Below are 20,119 nucleotides of genomic sequence, written 5' to 3' on the forward strand. Positions count from 1 at the left end.
CATAGAAAATGTACTTAGGGGGCGTTCTTTTTTGGATTTTGAGAGGGAAAAGTTGATCAATGGGATTTTGATTTTCATTGATCAAGAATCCCATGTTCCTTTTTCAGAATTAGGTGGGGACCAGGTAAAGCTTAACACATTCTTAGGTGGGTAAATAACTTTCCCACCTTGGGGGTAAGTATTTCCAGGTAAGTAACTTACCGAAAAGCAAACAGGGCCTTAAGGGGATATACATATCCTATCTTTCCACCATAAATACCTTGTGCGAGGCATAATGAATACGTATTATTAATCACCATGATCACAAAGTTATGCAACTACTCTGAAAAGGAAACCATTGATTCCAATTTGGGGTCGTCCAATTAATGAGTTAATAAGAAATTTTGGTTATCAAGAAAATAATATTTTCTTTTGCTGGTAAACATTAGTTTTTCAAGCATCAATGGAGCTGTGCACCCACAATTATTTACCTTTATTGTTTAAAGGAAAAGTGAGTTTCCACTCAACTATACATGCACCAGAAAAACCAATAGCTTAATGAAAAAGAATCCCATCTTGGCTAAAACATTAATTAGTATCCCCATGAAATTCTATACATACCGTGAAAGTGTGAATTGCAGAAAACAACTTGTTCATCTTGTGTCCTTTTTCTCTTGTTGTCTCTCACATTCATCTTTCAGTTTCAATACACAGAAGAGATGAAGGTTGCTGTTAACCTAGTGTTCGTACTGCTTCTACTGGCAGTAGCGTCTGAAGTTGTTCACTGTGGCTTGCAACAAACATCACTTATTTTATGTTTAATTCCACTAGTTTTATCATTTTCTTTCTTATAAATTTACGTCTACAGTGGATATAATGTTTATGCATTGATCTATGCAGCTTTGGACGGGTGCTATAACACATGTTGCATTTCGAGGCCTCGGCAGCCAGTACAGTACTGTTTTTGCTGTGATTAAGAAGAACTATCGTCTAGCTAGCTAGTTTATATGGCAATCATCATCAATAAGAGCTTGTTGTTTCTGAAATTACGTGTATGTAATTGCAATTCATCGATCCAATTATAATAAGAATGGCAAACTTTTTACTTGTCTACCGTCTTCATAACTTGATTTTTGCATAACAGAAAGGAATTTTGAGGAACGTAAATGGCAATCAAGGAGAGGAGCTCCTAGCAAACACATAATCTATTGTTGCAGTATTTGTGAATCCACAGATTAATTGTGGGGTTGTAGCTAATGGTTTCCAGTTCCGTTCATTCAAATCTAAATCAATTTATTTTTTACTGTAGCATACCAATTAGAACTGTGACGGGAAAAAAACTGTAGAAAGAGAAAGGCTTAATTGTTTATAATCGTTTTTGCAATATAAACAAGAACTGATCAAGAAACCCCACAAGACCCTCTTAGCAGCCTGGGAACCAATAAATCAAACAATGATACAATAGGCAGATAGAAATCGAAGTTAAAGAAAGTCACTATTTTTTTTTTCACAAATGTTACCGAAGAATACAAGGGAACGTATCAGTCAAGAACTCTTTACATCAAGGACAGAAAAGAAACAGAAACAGTACAAGGAAACCAGGAAGGATTACCCATTTAACCCAGAGACGGCAATCTGTAGATTCTGTACATCCCATCACTCTATCAGCTTAAGAAGAAAATCCACCACGTTTCTAGAACCCACGGTAACGGACTCGTCATTAATGTTGATCGGAACTCCACCATCATACTGAGGAAACCAAATAGTCTGAAAAGCAGGATCAAAGAATTCCTCCACGCCATGAACAATGACGTGCCCATCATTGTATAGATTCCAATGTGTGATGCTGACGCCATTGATGGATGCCCGTCCATTCACTGAAGTGACAACGAGAGCATGCCCAGTAAGCAAGGTTTCGACCTTAGACCAGTGCAGCTTCGGTGAATCCAAAGCCTCCCTGTCGAACTTCCCCAGTGCAACGTGGTATCTCAGCAAGGTCAAGGGAGGGCCTGCGTACTTGAAGCCTGGAGACATGAACGCTCTGTCCAAGGGGCAGAATATGGTGATGGTTTTATCGTTGCTGTTGAAGAACTCAGATGGGATCGTGGTGTTGAGAGCCATGTCCAGAGTCAAGGACATGGTAAAGAAATTGGCATTCGAGAGAGCATTCTTGATCTTCTCGATTGGTATTATTCCTCCTTCCACACGATGAGCAGCGGCAGTAACAGAAGTACCCAAGATAGGTGAGACACAGAACGATGAGAGGAAGAGAAGAAACAAAATGGAGAGAAGATGGGGACTGGAAGCCATTGGCGAGCGAGAGAAGTTGAAGGTGAGGAGATGGAAGAAGGATTAAGAGAGTACTGACACAAGTTAAAGACCCTAAAGTCACCACATCTATTTATAGACCTTGGTCTACTTGTCCTTGGCCAATTAGGAATCAGACAATTCCGAGATAAGTTTGGAGTCCGAGTTATGAAGACAACAGGGACTCGGCAAGATTATATAAACAGACATCTAATCATACACTAATTCCGTGTATAGCAACTCTTGTTAGTTAGTGTGGAGTCTACACGGTAGGACCCTGAACCATGGAGAGACCCATCATCATTTACAACTTAATTCAGATATTAAAACAATATTAGCACCTTGTATTTACTTGGAAAATAATCTTGATGGGTATATATCCCAGACTTTGGCATTAATTAGCTTAGAAGCTATAATTGTTTTTTGTCCTTGTAGGTCAAGGATCCCTGTTAATCCCCATCCTGCCCCACCAAAGCAATCTCCATTCACAACCAGATGGGTCGATAAGGAGGACGAATGCCCAGCGGGCCGGGATGGGAAAAATTACCATCCTAACAAAGATTTAAGTACAATAAAATATACCTTTAAGGTTATCTTTGTTTATGATAATTGCATATTCATAGGGAGTAAATGCAAAAGACAACGTTGCAAAAATGTAGCGGCCGTTTGTGTGAGATCTCCCCCTCACCGTTTGTGTGAGATTCTATTCCATCATTAGATAGTACAATCTACTTCACTAGTCGATGGAACCGCCGGAGCCCATTCCGTTGCAACAAAGACTGAGATAGCTCTGGTAGAAAGTCTGGAATATCTGCTTGCTCCACGAAGTGATCGGGAAATAAAAACAAAGAAGGATCATGTGTCCAGCTCTCAAGATTGGAACAGATCCTTGGTGATCCGAGTCCTGTCAGATAAAGAAATCGACCTAATGGGTTTGAGAAAGGGTTCACAAGCGGCTTGGAACATCAAAGATGCAAATGGTATTGCTGAGTTCGATTTAGACACCTTCCTGGTCCATTTCCCCTCTAGAAGATCTAGGGATGCAATATGACAACGGGCCTTGGACCTTCAATAATGATCTCATTATAATGGAAAAGTTCTTGCCAAACAGAGTTCCCTCGTCTTACTTGCTTAATAGAATTGATCTTTGGGTTCACATAGGAGGTCTACCGGTGGAATACCTCACACCACTGGTAGGGATGGAACTAGCGGAGATGATTGGAAAACCTTATGAGCCAAGAATCGGTGCAGAGAAAAGTTGGAGTAAGTTCATTCGAATCAAAGTTTCCATGATCATCTATAATCCCTTAGTTAAATCTACCAGCTATACTCTTCTGAGTAACAAAAAGATACCTATTTCCTTTCATTACGAAAGACTACCACGATCAGCAATTACAAGATTCTGTAGTGGGCTGAAAGAGGAAGCCTGAATCAGATTTGGAGCCCAATGTGGAAATAACAGAATCCTTGATTACAAGAACCACAATTGCCCATTTATGTTTGAAGAAGAAAGCGCGACTCAAAACTCTCGACCAACAAATGAGCGTGGGCATGTTATGGGCCCGCGCATAGGATCTTGTTGCAGGTCGGTCCGCCGGAAGACTCCTATCTTCCCTTGCCCTTTCCCTTGCGTACAAACCCTATTGTGGCAATCGCATGGGTGATTTGTCCAAGAGATCACCCGAACTCTCCTAATGGGTGATTTGTCCAAGAGACCACCTGAACTCTCCTCACTCTTTTCTTGACTCGAAAACTGAATGCCTCTATTTCAATTCGTGGCTCTTTAAATAAGGGATTACAGAAGGAAATTCCTAATTAAACTCAAACTCCTAATTACCTACTCCTAATGGCAACACAACTCTTACTTAAGATAAGATAAAGATAAGGATAAGATAAGATAAGGGATAAGGAATGGTATAGCTGGCGGAGAGTTGGCGGGCAGAGCTGATGTGGTAAGATAAGTGTGCCCCCACCCTGATGAGCTGTCATGTGGGCCCCGCCCTGGGCGGCGCACGCGTCTCACGGTGCTGCTGCCGTGCGGTGCGTGCTGCATGCGTCTAGGCGGTGCGTGCAGCGCGTTGTCGGGCAGTACGTGCTGCGCACTACCGGGCGGTGCGTGCTGCGTGCTGCCAGGCAGTGCGTGCAGGGCACTGTCAGGCGGTACATGCTACGCGCTGCCAGGTGGTGCGTGCTGCATGCTGCGCGCTGTCGGGCAGCGCGTGCTTCTGGGCGGTGCCTGCTGCTGTGCGGCCTACTGTGCGTGCCACTACCCATGACTGCGCCGTAGTGCGCTGCCGGTTGGTGTATCCATAACAGGGCACTAGTTCTTTGTCTGAAATGGCCAAGGTGGCAGGCCGTGTATTGCCACCACAGGAGCCATGATTGTCCTCTTTTGGAACTGCCAAGGGGGGTGGGAGAGCCGATCGGCAGTTCGCTATTTTAAATATCCCCTTCATAGAGCTAAAACAGATTTATTCTTTTTGAGTGAAACTAGATGTAATGAAAGTAAGTCTGAGAAAATCTTAAGCACTTTATATGATTATAATTACTTTTATGTGGCATCTGAGGGTCAATCTGAGGGACTGTGGTTAGGTTGGAAACGGCATATTACTCTTTCTATTAATTCAGGCAACTCAAATTATATTCATGCTTCAATCTCAAATTTCCCACCTCACTTCAACTGGGAGATGCTTGGACTTTATGGGAGTCCTACTAAGGAACTTAGACACTCTATTTGGATCCACAAGAGCTTAGCGGGTCTATCCACAATCCTTGGTTCATGATTGGAGATCTAAATGCCATAGCCCAGGAAGGTGAAAAGTTTGGAGGGTAGAGAGCTGATAGGAATCAAATGCAACTCTTCAAAGATTTTATTCATACTTGTGGACTAATTGATATTGGTTTTCGTGGCCCTCCCTTTACTTGGCCAAATGGCTGTGATAGTTCAGACTTGATAATGGAAAGGTTGGACCGTGCATTGTGTTGCCCCCAATGGTTGGAAAAATACCCAAATTCTTATGTGGAACATTGGGCATCAGCCAGAAGTGATCATCTGCCAATTGTTTTATACACAAGTTCAAATAGGACCAATTACGTGGGCAGCCCAAGATTTGAAGCAATCTGGACTCGGGAACCCGATTTTAATAGCGAAGTTGATTCAGCCTGGAAGCAAGAGAGGGTCTCCTTCTTACAAAAGTGTATGACTTGTAAAATCCACATAACACAATGGGGGAAGCAAATCCTAGGCAACTATCGCTAACGAATCCACGACATTGAAGAGAAGTTATGGGCAATTCAAAATAGAAGTGTTGATGCTCCCACAAAGATGCAAGAATTGTCTCTAAGAGTTGAACTTAACCACCTGTTAGAAGCAGAGGAATTGTATTGGAAGCAGAGATCCCGTGTCACCTGGCTCCGAGAAGGGGATAGAAATACTTCTTTTTTTCACATCTCTACCTCCAATTGGAGAAGAAGAAATAGCATTCAATGGCTACAAAGTAGTACAGGGTCATGGACAACAGATAAAGAGGAAATTGTTGCCACTGTGAGGGAGTTCTATGAGCATCTCTATAAATCATCCCACCCAACTCTCCCGCATATCGAAGATGATGTCATACCTAGTACGATAAGTAGTGAAGACAATGAATCTTTGTGCAAGGTACCCTCCCTTGAGGAAGTCAAATATGCACTTTTCAGAATTGGACCTCTTAAAGCCCCGGGGTCGGATGGATTACTAGCTATTTTCTTTCAAAGGAGTTGGAATGAGATAGGTAGTGATTTTGTGAAGTTTGTTCAATAAATTTTCATCACTCCAAAGACTGTTACAGAAGTCAACGACACTTTTATCGTCCTGATCCCGAAGAAAGATAGCCTCCAAAGAGTGAAGGATCTATGCCCCATCGAACTCACTAATGTAATTTACAAAGTGGTGGTCAAGATTATAGTTAATCGGTTAAAGCCATACTTGGACACAATGTTAACCCCTTACCAAAGTGCCTTCACACCAGGACGTCAAATTCACGATAATAGAATTATTGCTTCAGAGGTAGTTCACACTCTCAGCCATATGCAAGGGAAGCATGGGGGATTCATTTTAAAGCTTGACCTAGCCAAAGCCTATGACAAGATCGAGTAGTCCTTCCTGGAGTGGTGTTTGAAGAGAAGAGGTTTCTCTCCCCATTTCTGTAAGCTAATTATGTGTTGTATTGCTTCATCAAGTTTTAGCATTTTACTAAATGGTGAAAGAGTGAGAGGTTTACCCCAGAGAGTGGCCTACGTCAAGGCTGTCCCCTCTCTCCGTACCTCTTCATTTTGTGTACTGATGTTTTGTCGAGGTTGCTTGATAAACAGCTTCAGGTGGGGGATCTTCATGGAATTAAATTCGGAAGAAGCAATCTCAAGATCAATCACCTGCTATTTGCTGATGACCTTCTCATCTTTGGACGTAGAACGACTTCAGAGCTAAACAAAGTTAAAGAGACACTTGAGAAATACTACGGCTGGCCTAGAGAGGAGGTCAATTTTGAGAAGTCCTCAATCCACTTTAGTAAAAATGTTCACCGCCATCAAAGAGAGATGTTGGCAGATCAGATTGGTGTGGCACACATGCAATGCAACGAGAAATATCTTGGAAGCCCACTCCTCATGAAGCATAAGAAGGTAGAGTCCTGGCATTTTCTTATCGACAAATTTACTGCCTCTCACACGCGGGGAGAGAAATCATGATTAAATCAACACTTTCTGCAGTTCCCAATTTTTTCATGGCAATCCACGAGGTACCGCATGGTACTCTAGAGAAAATCACCAAAATAATTTGTGACTTCTGGTGGGGCTTTGATCAGAATAGGGATCATGTCTATCTGAAACCATGGAGTGAATTTACTAAAGCTAAATGCATTGGGGGGTTGGGCTTTAAAAGTCTGGAGATTACAAACAAATGTTTGTCGATGAAACTTGGATGGCATTTCCTTAAGGAAACAGAAAGTCTATGGAGTAAGGTCCTACGAGCAAAATATCTATCACAAGGATCCTTCTGGGGTGCAAAAAACAATCCAAGTAAATCAATCATTTGGAACACTCTCCTTAGATGTCGACCTTGTTGTTGAAAGGAGTTGCGATTTTAATCAACTCAGGGTGGGATATCCATGTCCTTTTGGACCCTTGGACTTTTCCCCCATTGAATTGTGACCACATGGTAAACAATGTTTAGGCTGAAAGTTTAAAGGTTGCTGAGCTTATCAACTCTCTTACTGACACATGGCATTTTGACCATGTTGAAAACCTGTTTAAAAGTGAAGGTATACATTCATTTCTTCAAACCCCATTATCACAAGGTCATGAGCTCATCTCGGATAGACTGATTTGGACTTGCACGCCTTCTGGGATTTTTACAGCTGCTTCGGCTTATAAACATCCATCCTCAAAGGATTCAGGCACTTATTCCCAAACCGAAGCTTTCCCTGAGGTAAGCTGGAAAGTATTTTGGAAGTACAAGAAGCTCCCACCACGGGTTCATGTTTTTTTGTGGCGTTGTATTAAGAACACCCTACCTCTTGGCGCAACCCTTGCAAAGTATTGTCAGGGAGTAAACTCGACTTGTTGTGTGTGTATGGAAGCTAATGAAACAATGTCACATAGATTCTTTCACTGCCCTACCATGAGAGCAGTTTGGTTTGGTCTCCAAATCCAGTCGATTGATGTTAACTCCCAGCATGAATTCAAGGATTGGTTAGCAACTTGGTGGACTGCAAACAACAATCACCCACTTCCAGGGCTTGACAAATTCATTCTGGGGTCTTTGGTATTATGGTATGCCTGGAAAGCTCGCAATAAAATGGTTTTTGAGGGTAAAAAGTTTAACCCCATTCTAGTCTTACAAGAAGCAACAACGCACTATGAAGAAATTTGGAATTTACAGTGCATGGACCAAGAAGAGACCCCTTCTCTCCTCATGTCCCACCCAAGGTCATGGCTCCCCCCTCCCCCCATTGTATTAAAAGTGAATGTTGATGGAGTCATGGGTCCGCTTTACGCTGGTATTGGAATTATTATCAGAGACTCAGGAGGAAACTTTTACATGGCTAGAGCCATAAACAATGAAGTTCTGTTTGGCTCTCCTCCGGATTATAGGTTCCTCAAAATTTTCAGGTGTGTTTGTTATCCTCTGCTTCGCCCGTACAATCGGCACAAGTTTGATTATCGTTTTCAGCAATGCATCTTTCTTGGCTATCTGCATCTTAGAACTAGGAAAGAATATATTTCCAGACATGTTATCTTTGATGAGCATCATTTTCCGGGGTACTCTGCGGCTGCTCCCACCAAATTGGTTCAGCCAACCGGCGTTTATCTGGAACCACCAACTGTAATTCCAACTACATCTTCGCCCTCCATTGCAGATTCCCCAGCTCCCACTTCACCGACTACCAATTCACTGTTACAAGATAATTCTGTTATTCCACCGCCATCTGACAGTCCTCACCATTTGGCAGCTTCCTCCATAGGCATGTCTTCTCCTGAAGTTGGACCTCATGGGACCCGTCCTATGTAGGACATTCTTGCTACAACGGTTCTAGTTTCTCCTCAACATTCTCGCCAGCATACTATGGTTACTCGTTCTATGGGTAGGTCTCTTCCTCCCCGTTCTCATCTCACGACCAAGTATCCTTTACCACAATCACTATTAGCTCAGTCTCGATATGATACTATGGAACACTCTGTTTATTCACAAGCGGTCAAATCCGCTCATTGGCGCGATGCTATGATTAAGGAATTTAATGCACTTGTTTCTAATGGTACTTGGAGTCTTGTTCCCTACTCTTCTCATATGAATGTGGTAGGGAGCAAATGGATCTACAAGGTAAAATGAATGGCAGATGGTACTACTGACAGGTACAAGGCATGATTGGTGGCATAGGGTTTTACTCAAATCCCTGGGGTTGACTTTACTACTACTTTTAGCCCGGTTGTAAAACCCGTAACCATCCGTACCATTCTCTCTTTTGTCATATTAAATCAGTGATGTATACATCAAATTGATTTTGGTAATGCCTTTCTGAATGGGGTGCTTCGTGAGGATATCTATATCAAACAGCTCAAGGGTTTTGAAGATCCCACCAAACCGACCCATGTTTGCAAATTGAACAAAGCTCTTTTATGGGTTCCAACAGGCACCATGGGCTTGCTATGCTTGTCTCACTCGCTAGTTAACACAAATGGGTTTCAGAGACTCTACAGCTGATACTTCTTTATTTGTGTTATGCTCCAAGAATGTTACTCTTTATCTTCTTATATACGTGGATGATGTCTTACTTATTGGGAACTCCCAAAACGCTATCCATAGCTGCATTCAAGAGCTCTTTCACCATTGTTCTCTTAAAGATATGGGTCCTACTGCTTTCTTCCTTGGTATTTAGTTTATTCGGCATCCTCATGGGGTCCTTCTTAGTCAATGCCAATACATCACAGATCTACTACATCAGGCTCACATGGAAGCTACAAAGCCCATTTCTTCTCCTATGGCGGTTCATCCCAAGCTCACTTGACATGGTGGTTGTCCTCTTGATGATCCTACTGAATATAGAAGTGTTGTTGGCGCTCTTCAGTATGTGGCGATCACCCGTCTGGACATCTCACTTAAAGTAAGCAAAGTCTCTCAGTTTCTTCAGTCTCCTACTAACAAACACAGAGCAGCCATGAAATGCATCTTGCGTTACCTTAAGCATACTATTATGCATGGTCTGAACCTCTCACGAACATCCTCTACTTCTCTTTCTCCTCATGCTTATTCAGATGCCGACTGGGCAGGTTGTTCAAATGATCGTAAATCTACTGGAGGCTTTGCTATCTATTTAGGCCCTAATTTAATTGTTTGGAGCTCTCGCAAACAAGCTACAATTGCACGATCCAGCATTGAATCTGAGTTTCGTGCTTGTGCCACATCAGCAACTGAAGTTCTTTGGATTACATCTCTCCTTCGAGATCTTGGGGTTACACTTTCTGAAGTACCTACTATTTGGTGTGACAATATTGGTGCCACCTATCTTGCTGCCAACCTAGTGTTCCATGCTCGGACTTAACATGTTGAGATTGACTTTCATTTTCTCTGGGATCTGGTTATTGCACAACGCCTTAGTGTCTGTTTGATCTCTTCCAAGGATTAGGTTGTTGACATTCTCACCAAACCTCTCGCCAGTGGTCATTTCTGCTTCACGAGAGACAAATTCCATGTTCTTTGATGAGCATGGAGATTGAGGGGGCATATTAGAGTATATCCGGTATATCCATTTGTGTTGTATATCAGTTAGGACTCCATCCTTAGGATAACAATTATCCTCAGAGATCTAGGATAATTGTTATCCTCATGAGATGAACTTGGTTGGTTGTTATCCCTACAGGACTCTACCTAAGATAGAGTTTCCTCTCATATAAAACTCCTCTATTATAAATTCAATACAAGGCCAATGGCCAATTCATTGCACCCAAACATTCTTGGTATTCTCTGATTTAACTAAACTTGCTTAATTTCCTGGCGTTATGTTTCTATCTGTTTGATCCAAAAGTCCAGCTTTCCCCTGATTTCTGGCGGTGACAATTTCAAATGGGATCACATTGCCACTTGAAACGTGCAAGGTGCAACCAACAGACGTAGACCTGGCCGATACTTGACTCAAAGTGCAATTTTAACTCTTCATTATTTCAAAATGCCAGATGGAGTTATGTTTGTCGGTTCTGGAAACTAAGCTTCGAGCATTTCAGTTGGGGTTAATCTTGGAGGCACCCAGCTTCTCGTCACTGATAGTTTGTTTGGATTTGAATATTAATTATTATGGGTGGAGTTTTACCCTTGATGGGGTGTTATCCAAACACCCGCAAAAGTGCAACGCATCATTCGCCTCAACCCCCCAAACATGATCAGTGTAAATGGGCCCAGCATCCAGTTCCCATTTTACACTCTCATCAAACCGGTGGTGATATTTTCTTCGGTGTAAACTTGCTTTTAACACCAAATTCTTTGTTTATTTATGGTAAGCAAGATGTTTGCTCTTATGCTTTGTTTGATCCCATTGAAACACTATATATACCGAGTATTGGAATCCGGCCAGCAATTTAACCCTTCAGGTCAAACGAGTCAACCTATAATATCATAAATTATAAATAAACTCTTAAAAAACAAAACTGGATAAAGTGCAAAAAAACATATAGACAATTGCAAAAAAAAAAGGGTAAAACAAAGACCCCCTAAAATTTTAGCCAGGCCCCCTCCATTAGTGCTCCGTCAATTATCTTCAAAAAACATTTTTATTTAACTATTTTATTTTTTTAAATCTCAAAATTACCCTTTTCTTATTTATTTGAATGGTGAGAAAGATATCTTCGACCAAACCGCCATAGATATCCAACGCCACACCAAAACCGTAAAACGTAAACGGGAAAAGCAAGAACCATCAGAACCCAGTTCATAAACTTAATGAGAATCTAAAGAGGACAACACGTAGGATCCAAGAAGTGACTCTGCACTGATATCTTAGACAACATCAAAAATAATCATGCGCTCCTTCAAATTCTGCAACAAAAAAAAAAAGTTAGAAGTCCGTATTCCCTACTGCTGATATTGGACATCTATGACCCAAAGAGTCTTTATGATGAATCCACATTTGGTCAAAACCTACTTGATAAAAGTCCATTTGAGAATATCATACCATTTTTTCATATCAACTTTACAAGCCAACACACCAATCTTGTCTTTATTTTTCTTCAAAGATTGGAACATTTCATGGGCAATAAAATTTTTATCAGTAATTTGCTCGCTTGAAACAAAGGCATTCTGATCATATGGAGATGCAATCTCATTGAAATAGGGTTTAATCTTGTTAATTAGAATTTCGAAAATAGTTTTATAAATAACACTGCATAAGCTAATTGATCTGAAATTGTTAATTGTCTATGGGTTCTTCACGTTTGATCAGATTTTTTTTAACTTGATCAGAATTTCTTTAAAAAATAAAGCATCCAATCCATCAAGCCCAAGGACCATGAGTTAATATCATGATAAGGCACCAGTAAATAACATTGCACAAGCTAATTGATAGCATCCTAAACCTCCAAGTCAGACACTTCTATGATAAGGCACCAGTTAATCCTTAAAAGTTGAATAAAAATTGTTAGCAGTCTCATCTTTTCCATGAACCCACTCGCCATTACTATTTTTAATGGTAACAATAATCCTATTTTTGTTTTTCCATGAAAGAATTTATTATTTTTGTTTTCCCATCTCAACCAATTGATTCTAGATTTTTGGGCCCAGAAAATCTTCTCCCAAGCAAAGATGTTATCAAGATGCCTTTAGAGGGCCATTTCCATGTCAGAGAGGGCCATGTTATAGGAACCATCTATTAATGTTTTTCTTGTTTATGGATATCCTCTAATCTCCACATGTTGCAACTTTTTTCTTTTAAATATTTCCAAAATGATTAGCTTCCCAATCTCGAAGCTTATGAACAAGAGAGTTTTTTTTTTTTTTCAAGAGAACTTATGAACAAGTGAGTTTTTTTTCCTTGATGAATTAAGTCACTCTTAACCCACTTACATTGTCTTTTCAAGAATATCTTTAATAATATCACCTCAGCTAGGGTTAGGGCACCACATAGCCCCGAATCTAAAGGGCGTAGGGCCAAAAAAAAATGGAAAGCAGATGTATTAAAAAGCAACAAGGTGTGGTCTGATTTTTTTTTTCAAAAAAAAAAAATCACCCACAAGCTAATCCATTCAATATCAACTTTCAGTTACGTCTCAGTGATAAACATCTAACATAAAATTTGACACAAAAGACCAAGTTTTAGGGGATCAGCAACACAACGCAAATTCAGCAATTTATGGGATGCCTTGTTACAAGATCTAATATGCAACTGAACAGTTAGGAAGGTGGTTTAACAGATTCCTACAAGAACCATAATGCTCCAAGGAGGATTTGGATTAACCTCCAATAGAGATTCAACTAGTACTTTAGCATCACCTTCAAATGAGATTGAGTGTAAATCCAACTGCATAACAAGAGTCCCGCAAGACCCAAAGACCCCCCAAAACCCAATAGACTAAACATAGGGATACAAATGGATTGACACGGACTCGACAAAGGGTATATCCAACCGGTTTGATAAGAAATTTGACAGATCCAAATCTAATAAGGACCCACCAGATTTTCAAAAGTATGATTCGAATTTGAATTCAAATATCATATTGGATATTTGATTCGATTAAAATTGTAATAAAAAATCTACAATATAGTATAAATAATTTATAATAATATCTTATACTATTTATAGAATATAATGCATTATAATATATAATACATAATATATAGTATATAATTATATAAATAATATATATATATATAATATTTCATAACTAACAGACCGGATCGGGCCGTGGCAGATCAGATTGGGGTATATCTGAATTCAATTCCTTATCTAAACAGATGGACTTTTCCAATCCGATCCAATTTACTAGGAACAAGAGAAGTACCTAATTCAATTCATACCGGATCTAGTTCAGATTTGGATCAGACCTGATCCGACTTGTTTGCTGCCCTAACTTAGCAATATGCAAACTAGGACTCAATATTTTTTTCCTAGACCAGGACTCACTCTAGTTTCCATTAAGAAACAATTTGATAAAATCTTCTTGGTTTTCTAAAGTGAGAGGAATCTTTAATGTGAAAGATCGAGATAATTGAACCCTCGCACAAACTCTTTGAAACATTGCCCTAAACATTTTAGATGTATAATTATCAAGCTTCAGGATGGTTCTTACGTCTCTGAGGATGACCTATATAAGTCCTCCTTATTCTATATCTTAAAAGGAAGACCTAGCAATCTAACCCACAAATCAGCTTCCTCCAACTTTTCTTTGAGCGAGTTGAAAGAAACTTTCCACTAAACAAAGGCAATTTATTTGTTGTTGATGATCCACAAGCCCTTGGTGATCAGGATCATTTTATAGTCCTCAACTAAGGTGAAAGAAAACAGGTTAAACCCATTCCCAATGGTCTGAATTTCCTTCTTGCCCACAAGGTTCCAATCATTTGTCTTGTCAGTGACCACCTTAAGTGGTTCAGTTTCACCAATCAACTTTGCAAGTAAATACTTAGGCCACTTTTCCTCCAAATGCAACTTGCACTAGAGATCATTCAAGTTCACTACACAAGCCAAAGTGGAGGTGACTTGATTCTTTTTGGTTTTTGTGGATCATGTGGCCCTTGATAGGGGGCGGAAATGAATCAAGAATTTCACAATCTATTCGATCTTAGCTTGTGAAAAGCTTGATTGGACTCAGTTTAAATCATTTTTCAAGCTAAGATTGAGCCCAATATATAGGCTCATTTGCTAATTGAGCTAAGCTCAAGACTAATGAAGCTCAGCTCTTGAGGCTCACAATCCTAATAAAGCCTAATACATACATGCATATAATAGATAATTTTTATTATATGTATAATAATATTTTTTATATACATAACATTTTTATTTTTCTTGTATTATAATAAATAATTTTTATAACTCTTAATTTTGTATATATAAAATAAAATATATATATATATATATATATATATCTTATTTTTATAAGAACCTAGGTGCTCATAGTCGAGTTTGAGCCAAGTTGAACTCGAGTGTACAAACTTTTAAGCCGAGTCGAATTCAAACTGAAGTCTCTAAATCGAATTAAGCTCGAACTTAAACCTAACATTGTTTTGGAGATTGAGTTCAAATAGTTAAATATTTGGCTTGGCCCGATTCGAATCCACCCCTAACATGACCGGATTCGGTACTCGCAAAGTTCTCACACTTTGCTCAAAGCCTTTTACATGAACATCTCCATATTTTTATACTTTTTCACGGGAAAATATTCCCAATGCACAGCTTTAATTTACACCCTTTTGGGAGGACTGAATCGGATTACAGTATTTCACCCCTCGGATTCCCTTTGAAATACCGATGGTAGTGAATTAGTGATCCCTTAGTTTAAGCCAGAAACTCTCCATTTTCATAAGATAACTGCTGCTGCAAAATCTGCATATCCCCCGACTCTCGAGGCCAAGCAAGGTTGGTTTCCATCGCAATCAATGCACCTGCAGGTTTCATGGTCTGATTTTCCATATTTTTTTAATTAAAGCTTATCTTTATAGCTGGCAAATCCGGAGTGGATTCTTCATATTCTGATTTTCCATATTTTTTTAACGCATGCATTATCACTACCTGACTTGGAGTTGATCACTCCAGCATGTCACTGTACTGTGCATGCCTGCATGGTAGGTCACTTCGATCGACTGGATTCTTCACACTCATGTTTAATTGTCATGCGTGGAAATGGATTGGCTGATTAAATTCTGTAGCCAGCTGGTAAATCGTAACGTAGGTTGGCTGAAGCTAGCATTAAGGAATTAATATCGATCGATCATCCCATATTGAAATCCTATATATACTGCATGTGTATTGGAGTGGAGACAATAACTTAATTGTTCATCTTATTATTTCTCTTGTTGTCTCTGATCGATCATATTCATCTTTCAGTTGTTACAACATACAGAAGATCTAGAAGAGATGAAGGTTGCTGTTAATCTAGTGTTCGTCCTGCTTCTGCTGGCAGTATCGTCAGAAGTTGTTCGCTCTGGGTCACCTCGCCTTCCCTTCGTTATGGATTTTCAGGGAGACCAAAAATATGAAATCCGTAATGCATCCTACATCACTCAACTCATGCACTTTATTTTTAATTCCACTAGCACTGGCTAATTTTATCATTTTAATTTCTTTCTATTAATTAATTTATGTGTGGTCCGGTGTAAGATCATATAGTTCTAGTTCTGACTAAAAGTTTTTGTGTTGATCTAAGCAGCTTGTGGCGAGTGCATGACATGCTGTTCATGCTTTACAGAGCCTGGGGGAGGGAAACGCTGTGATATTTGCTGTGAACATTAAGAAGAAGGGTTTAAGAGTTTAATATATAGCATTAGTCAGCATCAATAAGAGCTTCTTGTTTCTGGACTTATTATCTATATAATGCCTAATTTCAATATATATATATATATATATATCGTTTTCATGTCTAGCTTTTTGCACCTTGGAAAGGGACTACGAGAAGAATCAGAGCTCCATTTCAATTAAGGCCTAATTAAGGATTAATAAAACTTGTTATAAGTTCAAAATTGAGTTTTTTCCTTCTACCCAAAAGAGATTTATTTGTCGGACAATAGTCATCCGACCAAGATACATGCAGTTATACCAAGTTCAGATCCTCTATAGGTTCATTAATCATGAAAGAATTTCTGGGAAACTTAATATATCCCCAAAAGAATCCTCTAATGAGAGTGTGCCGGTAAATCAGAAGTTATAATAAATTTATAAGGTTCAGTTTGTATAAATACATACAAAATAATATAAAAGACAAGGTTTTGCATTCTATTTGTATTTGTACTCCTTCTAAACTGAGCCTAAAGTCACCAAATCATTTATCGTGTGCATCAACTGTTAACTAGTTGGAAGAATGACCGATAACTTCAGTATGCAGTGAGAATAAAAAAACTGCATTGAATGTATCCATAATTCTCCGTAATTACTTTAGAGTCTACACGGTTGGACTAACTGAGCCTACTACAGTCACCAAATCATTTACCATGTACATCAACTGTTAATTACTTGGGAGAAGTACCGATCAACCCAGCTCAGTTTACTAGCGAGGAATGCATCCTGACCGTGAATTGATGCTAAATTCACGAACAGAATGTGGTTTATAGGGGAAGAGGGCTAGTTGTAGGGGGTGGCTGGAATTCAGAATTCTGCATGTGTGTATTCGTACTTTTCCCTAATTACTTTAGAGTCCACACGGTTGGACTATAGAGTGATCCATCATCATACGTCATACACCATTATCATCAACATCAATTCGATCAGTTGTAAAAAAAATGAGGTGATTTGATTGATTTGACATAAATCTGCTTATATGTTGGGTCCAAATCTGGAATTCTGGAAAGTCTCGATCTATTAACCATTTTGTGCTTTCCTTTGTTAAGCATCTACAATAGTTTTCTGATGCTAGAAATATGCATGTAATTAAACAGGTCGGATATTTCTGACACCGATCGGTTGCACAAAAACTTTAAAAAAAAAAAGACTTTGATTCGAAATTCCATTGTGACATGGGAGTCAGGTCGCTGACTGAATTCAATGTTAATAGATCATTTAGGTCACTGATTTCATTTTACCTCAAATTTGGTCTTTCGTTAAAATCGGTTGAATTAGTCAACAAGCCATTGATCTAGACTATTTGACCATTGAGCTGTTCCACATGAAAAATAATTTACGGTTTATCAGAACAAAATGAAAAATGAAGAATATTTCTTTAAAATCTGAGATCTACTGAGATAGATGTCTAAAACAGAGAGAGATTTCACATTTAGAGATTTGGGAGAGAAGTTTACTCTAGATGACACATCTGCAAGAGAGCGAGTGAGATATGAGATTAAGAAATCTCATATCTACTCCAGTTTTCCACCATCGTCGCCGCTATTGCCACCATCGCCGTCGCCGTCGCTGCAGCCTTCAAGCCTTCAAGCCTTCCTCCTCCTCTTCCTTATTCTTCTTCTTCTGGATATTCAGATAATCCGATTTAATTTGAGCATGATTCATCATTTTGAAAATTCAAATAAAAGTAAATTAAATCTTAAAAATGATACTAGGCCTATATACATAAAAAAAATGTTTACAAAATAAGTTGATAGTTGAATAGCACAATGTAGAAACATTGTTCTTCTCAGAAATAAGAAAGCCAAGGTTAAAAAAAATCACCAACTCCTTCCGAAGGGACTCAACCCCACGATCATGAATCCTAATTCCTACATATAGTTTGCTGGGTTTAGTAATTTAGGAAATAAGATATGCTTTTTCTTCTACATGTTATTTAATGTTTATATCGTTTCCAACCAACTGATTTTATATGTCTAAAACAATTTTTCGATTAAAATTAAGGGTCCATTTAATTTATAGTCAAAACCTGAATCAGAATTAGAATCAGAATCAGAATCAGAATGATCTGGTTCAGACAAGAATTAGAATGGGAATTGAAACCAGTTGGAATGGTTTTCATTCCGAGGGGAGGAAGAGGAAAAGGCCATTCCTTCTAATGGAGGAATCAGGAATGTCATTCCACCATTCCTTGTGGAATGGGAATGAGATTCCAATTCCACCCAATCAAACAGAATCAGAATAACCCATTCCGATTCTGATTCTAGACCACTATTTTCATAAGTCAAATCAATCATAATGCAAAATCATGGCAGTGTAAATGATTTGAGTGTAAATTTTGACATATTTTTGTTTTAAATTTTAGCTTATTTTGTTTAATTGCACTATAAATAAAATAAAATTCAAAACAAAATTATACTAAAATTTGTATTTTTTATATTTGCACTCATATACATTTGTATTAATGCAAATAAAAATTGCACTGCAATCAAACATAGTCTAACATGTAATATCGCATGGGTAAATGCCCGGTATACATTTGTACTGCATTAAAACGTTTGTTGTAGTTAGTGCTTTTATTTTGGGATTCTAGTCAATAAAGACAACTTTTAGCTTTTTGCCCATAATATTAATAAAAATAATAATTTTTATATAATAATTAAAATAAGATAACTTTTTGAGAAGAATATTAATTAAGGGTACAGTACTCTTGTTTGTCTTCCTCCGCTAATAAAGAAAGAGTTCCCTGTGCCAAAGAAGAGTTTCAATGTTTTGAGAGAAGAATCGATATAGCCGCACGATTCCTCACCATGAAAAAGAAAAGGAATAAATCTGAAATAAAAACGGTAAAAATCATAGAAAATCTTAGGATCTGGACACCGACCTCCCTGAAGGTTCGAAAACATAGTTAAGTTCGAAAATACAGTTGAAACAGGCTGAAACCTCTCCTGTTTTCAGGAAAATAACTTAAAATTAAAGGATATGGACATCGACCTCCTCTCCGAACTGCTGTTCCAACGCTGGAAAATCAGGAGTTTCTGATGATAAATCGCCTAAAATGAACTTCAACAGCTCATCAATTTAGCTCTTGGCTTCACTTTGCCTTTCTCTCTCTCTCTCATGAAAACCTCCAAACCCCTGTTATGGGCCCGGGCGTAGAATCTCGTTACGGGTCGGTTCACGGGGAGAACCTCTTGCTTTCCCTTGCGCCTTCTCTTGCGTGTAAACCCTATTGTGGAAAACCGAATGGGTGATTTGTCCAAGAGACAACCCGAACTCTCTTTTTATTATTCTCTTGATTGGAAAACTGAATGTCTTTATTCCAACTCATAGCTCCTTAAATAGGAAATTACAAAAGGGGGTTCCTTGTTGGATTCGGCTAGGGTAATCCCTATCAAACTCAAACTTCTACTTCTAAATAAATTACCTACTTCTAATGGTAACACAACTCCTACTTCTAGTGGCAAACAGAACTCTTACTAAGAAGATAAGATAAGATAAGGATAAGGGATGAGGGATAATGCAGTTGGCGAGCAGAGCTGTTGTGGCAAGATAAGTGTGGGCCTACCCTGATGAGTTGTCGTGTGGGCCCCGCTATACTGCTGCTGCAGGGCGGTGCGCACGTCTCATAGTGCTGCTGTCGTGTGGTGCGGGCTGCTGTGCGTGCTGCTGCCCTTTACTGTTGCTGCCGGCCACGGTGGTTAGGCTCGCCTACGAGTGTGTCTACTGCTTCTGTGTCCGCAACATTACACCCCTCTTGGACTACGAGCTTGTCCTCAAGCTCGAATTCAGGATGGGTGTCGAAAACACCGTCAAAGGAATCC

At 39.2% G+C, this 20,119-nt stretch overlaps 2 protein-coding genes and 1 long non-coding RNA gene across 3 annotated transcripts; 2 read left to right on the top strand and 1 right to left on the bottom strand.

Annotated features, from left to right (window-relative positions):
- Window positions 1-1,635: 1,635 nt before the first annotated feature.
- On the bottom strand, window positions 1,636-2,289 carry LOC104592646 (putative fasciclin-like arabinogalactan protein 20). Its single transcript, XM_010252080.1, has one exon. It carries the CDS (start codon window positions 2,287-2,289, stop codon window positions 1,636-1,638), a length of 654 nt encoding a protein of 217 aa, XP_010250382.1.
- Window positions 2,290-3,575: 1,286 nt separating this feature from the next.
- On the top strand, window positions 3,576-7,754 carry LOC148789660 (uncharacterized). The gene is made up of 4 exons (XM_088893756.1): window positions 3,576-3,596; window positions 6,688-6,880; window positions 6,946-7,061; window positions 7,680-7,754. The coding sequence occupies exons 1-4, from the start codon at window positions 3,576-3,578 to the stop codon at window positions 7,752-7,754; spliced, it is 405 nt and encodes a 134-aa protein (XP_088749882.1).
- Window positions 7,755-15,736: 7,982 nt separating this feature from the next.
- On the top strand, window positions 15,737-16,358 carry LOC148789661 (uncharacterized). Its single transcript, XR_016079119.1, has 2 exons — window positions 15,737-16,005; window positions 16,171-16,358. It is a non-coding gene; the product is annotated as an uncharacterized LOC148789661 (long non-coding RNA).
- The last annotated feature ends 3,761 nt before the right edge of the window (window positions 16,359-20,119 follow it).

This window comes from Nelumbo nucifera, chromosome 8 (genome assembly GCF_055504915.1).
Source record: "Nelumbo nucifera cultivar China Antique chromosome 8, China Antique-T2T, whole genome shotgun sequence".
Classification (NCBI taxonomy): domain Eukaryota; kingdom Viridiplantae; phylum Streptophyta; class Magnoliopsida; order Proteales; family Nelumbonaceae; genus Nelumbo; species Nelumbo nucifera.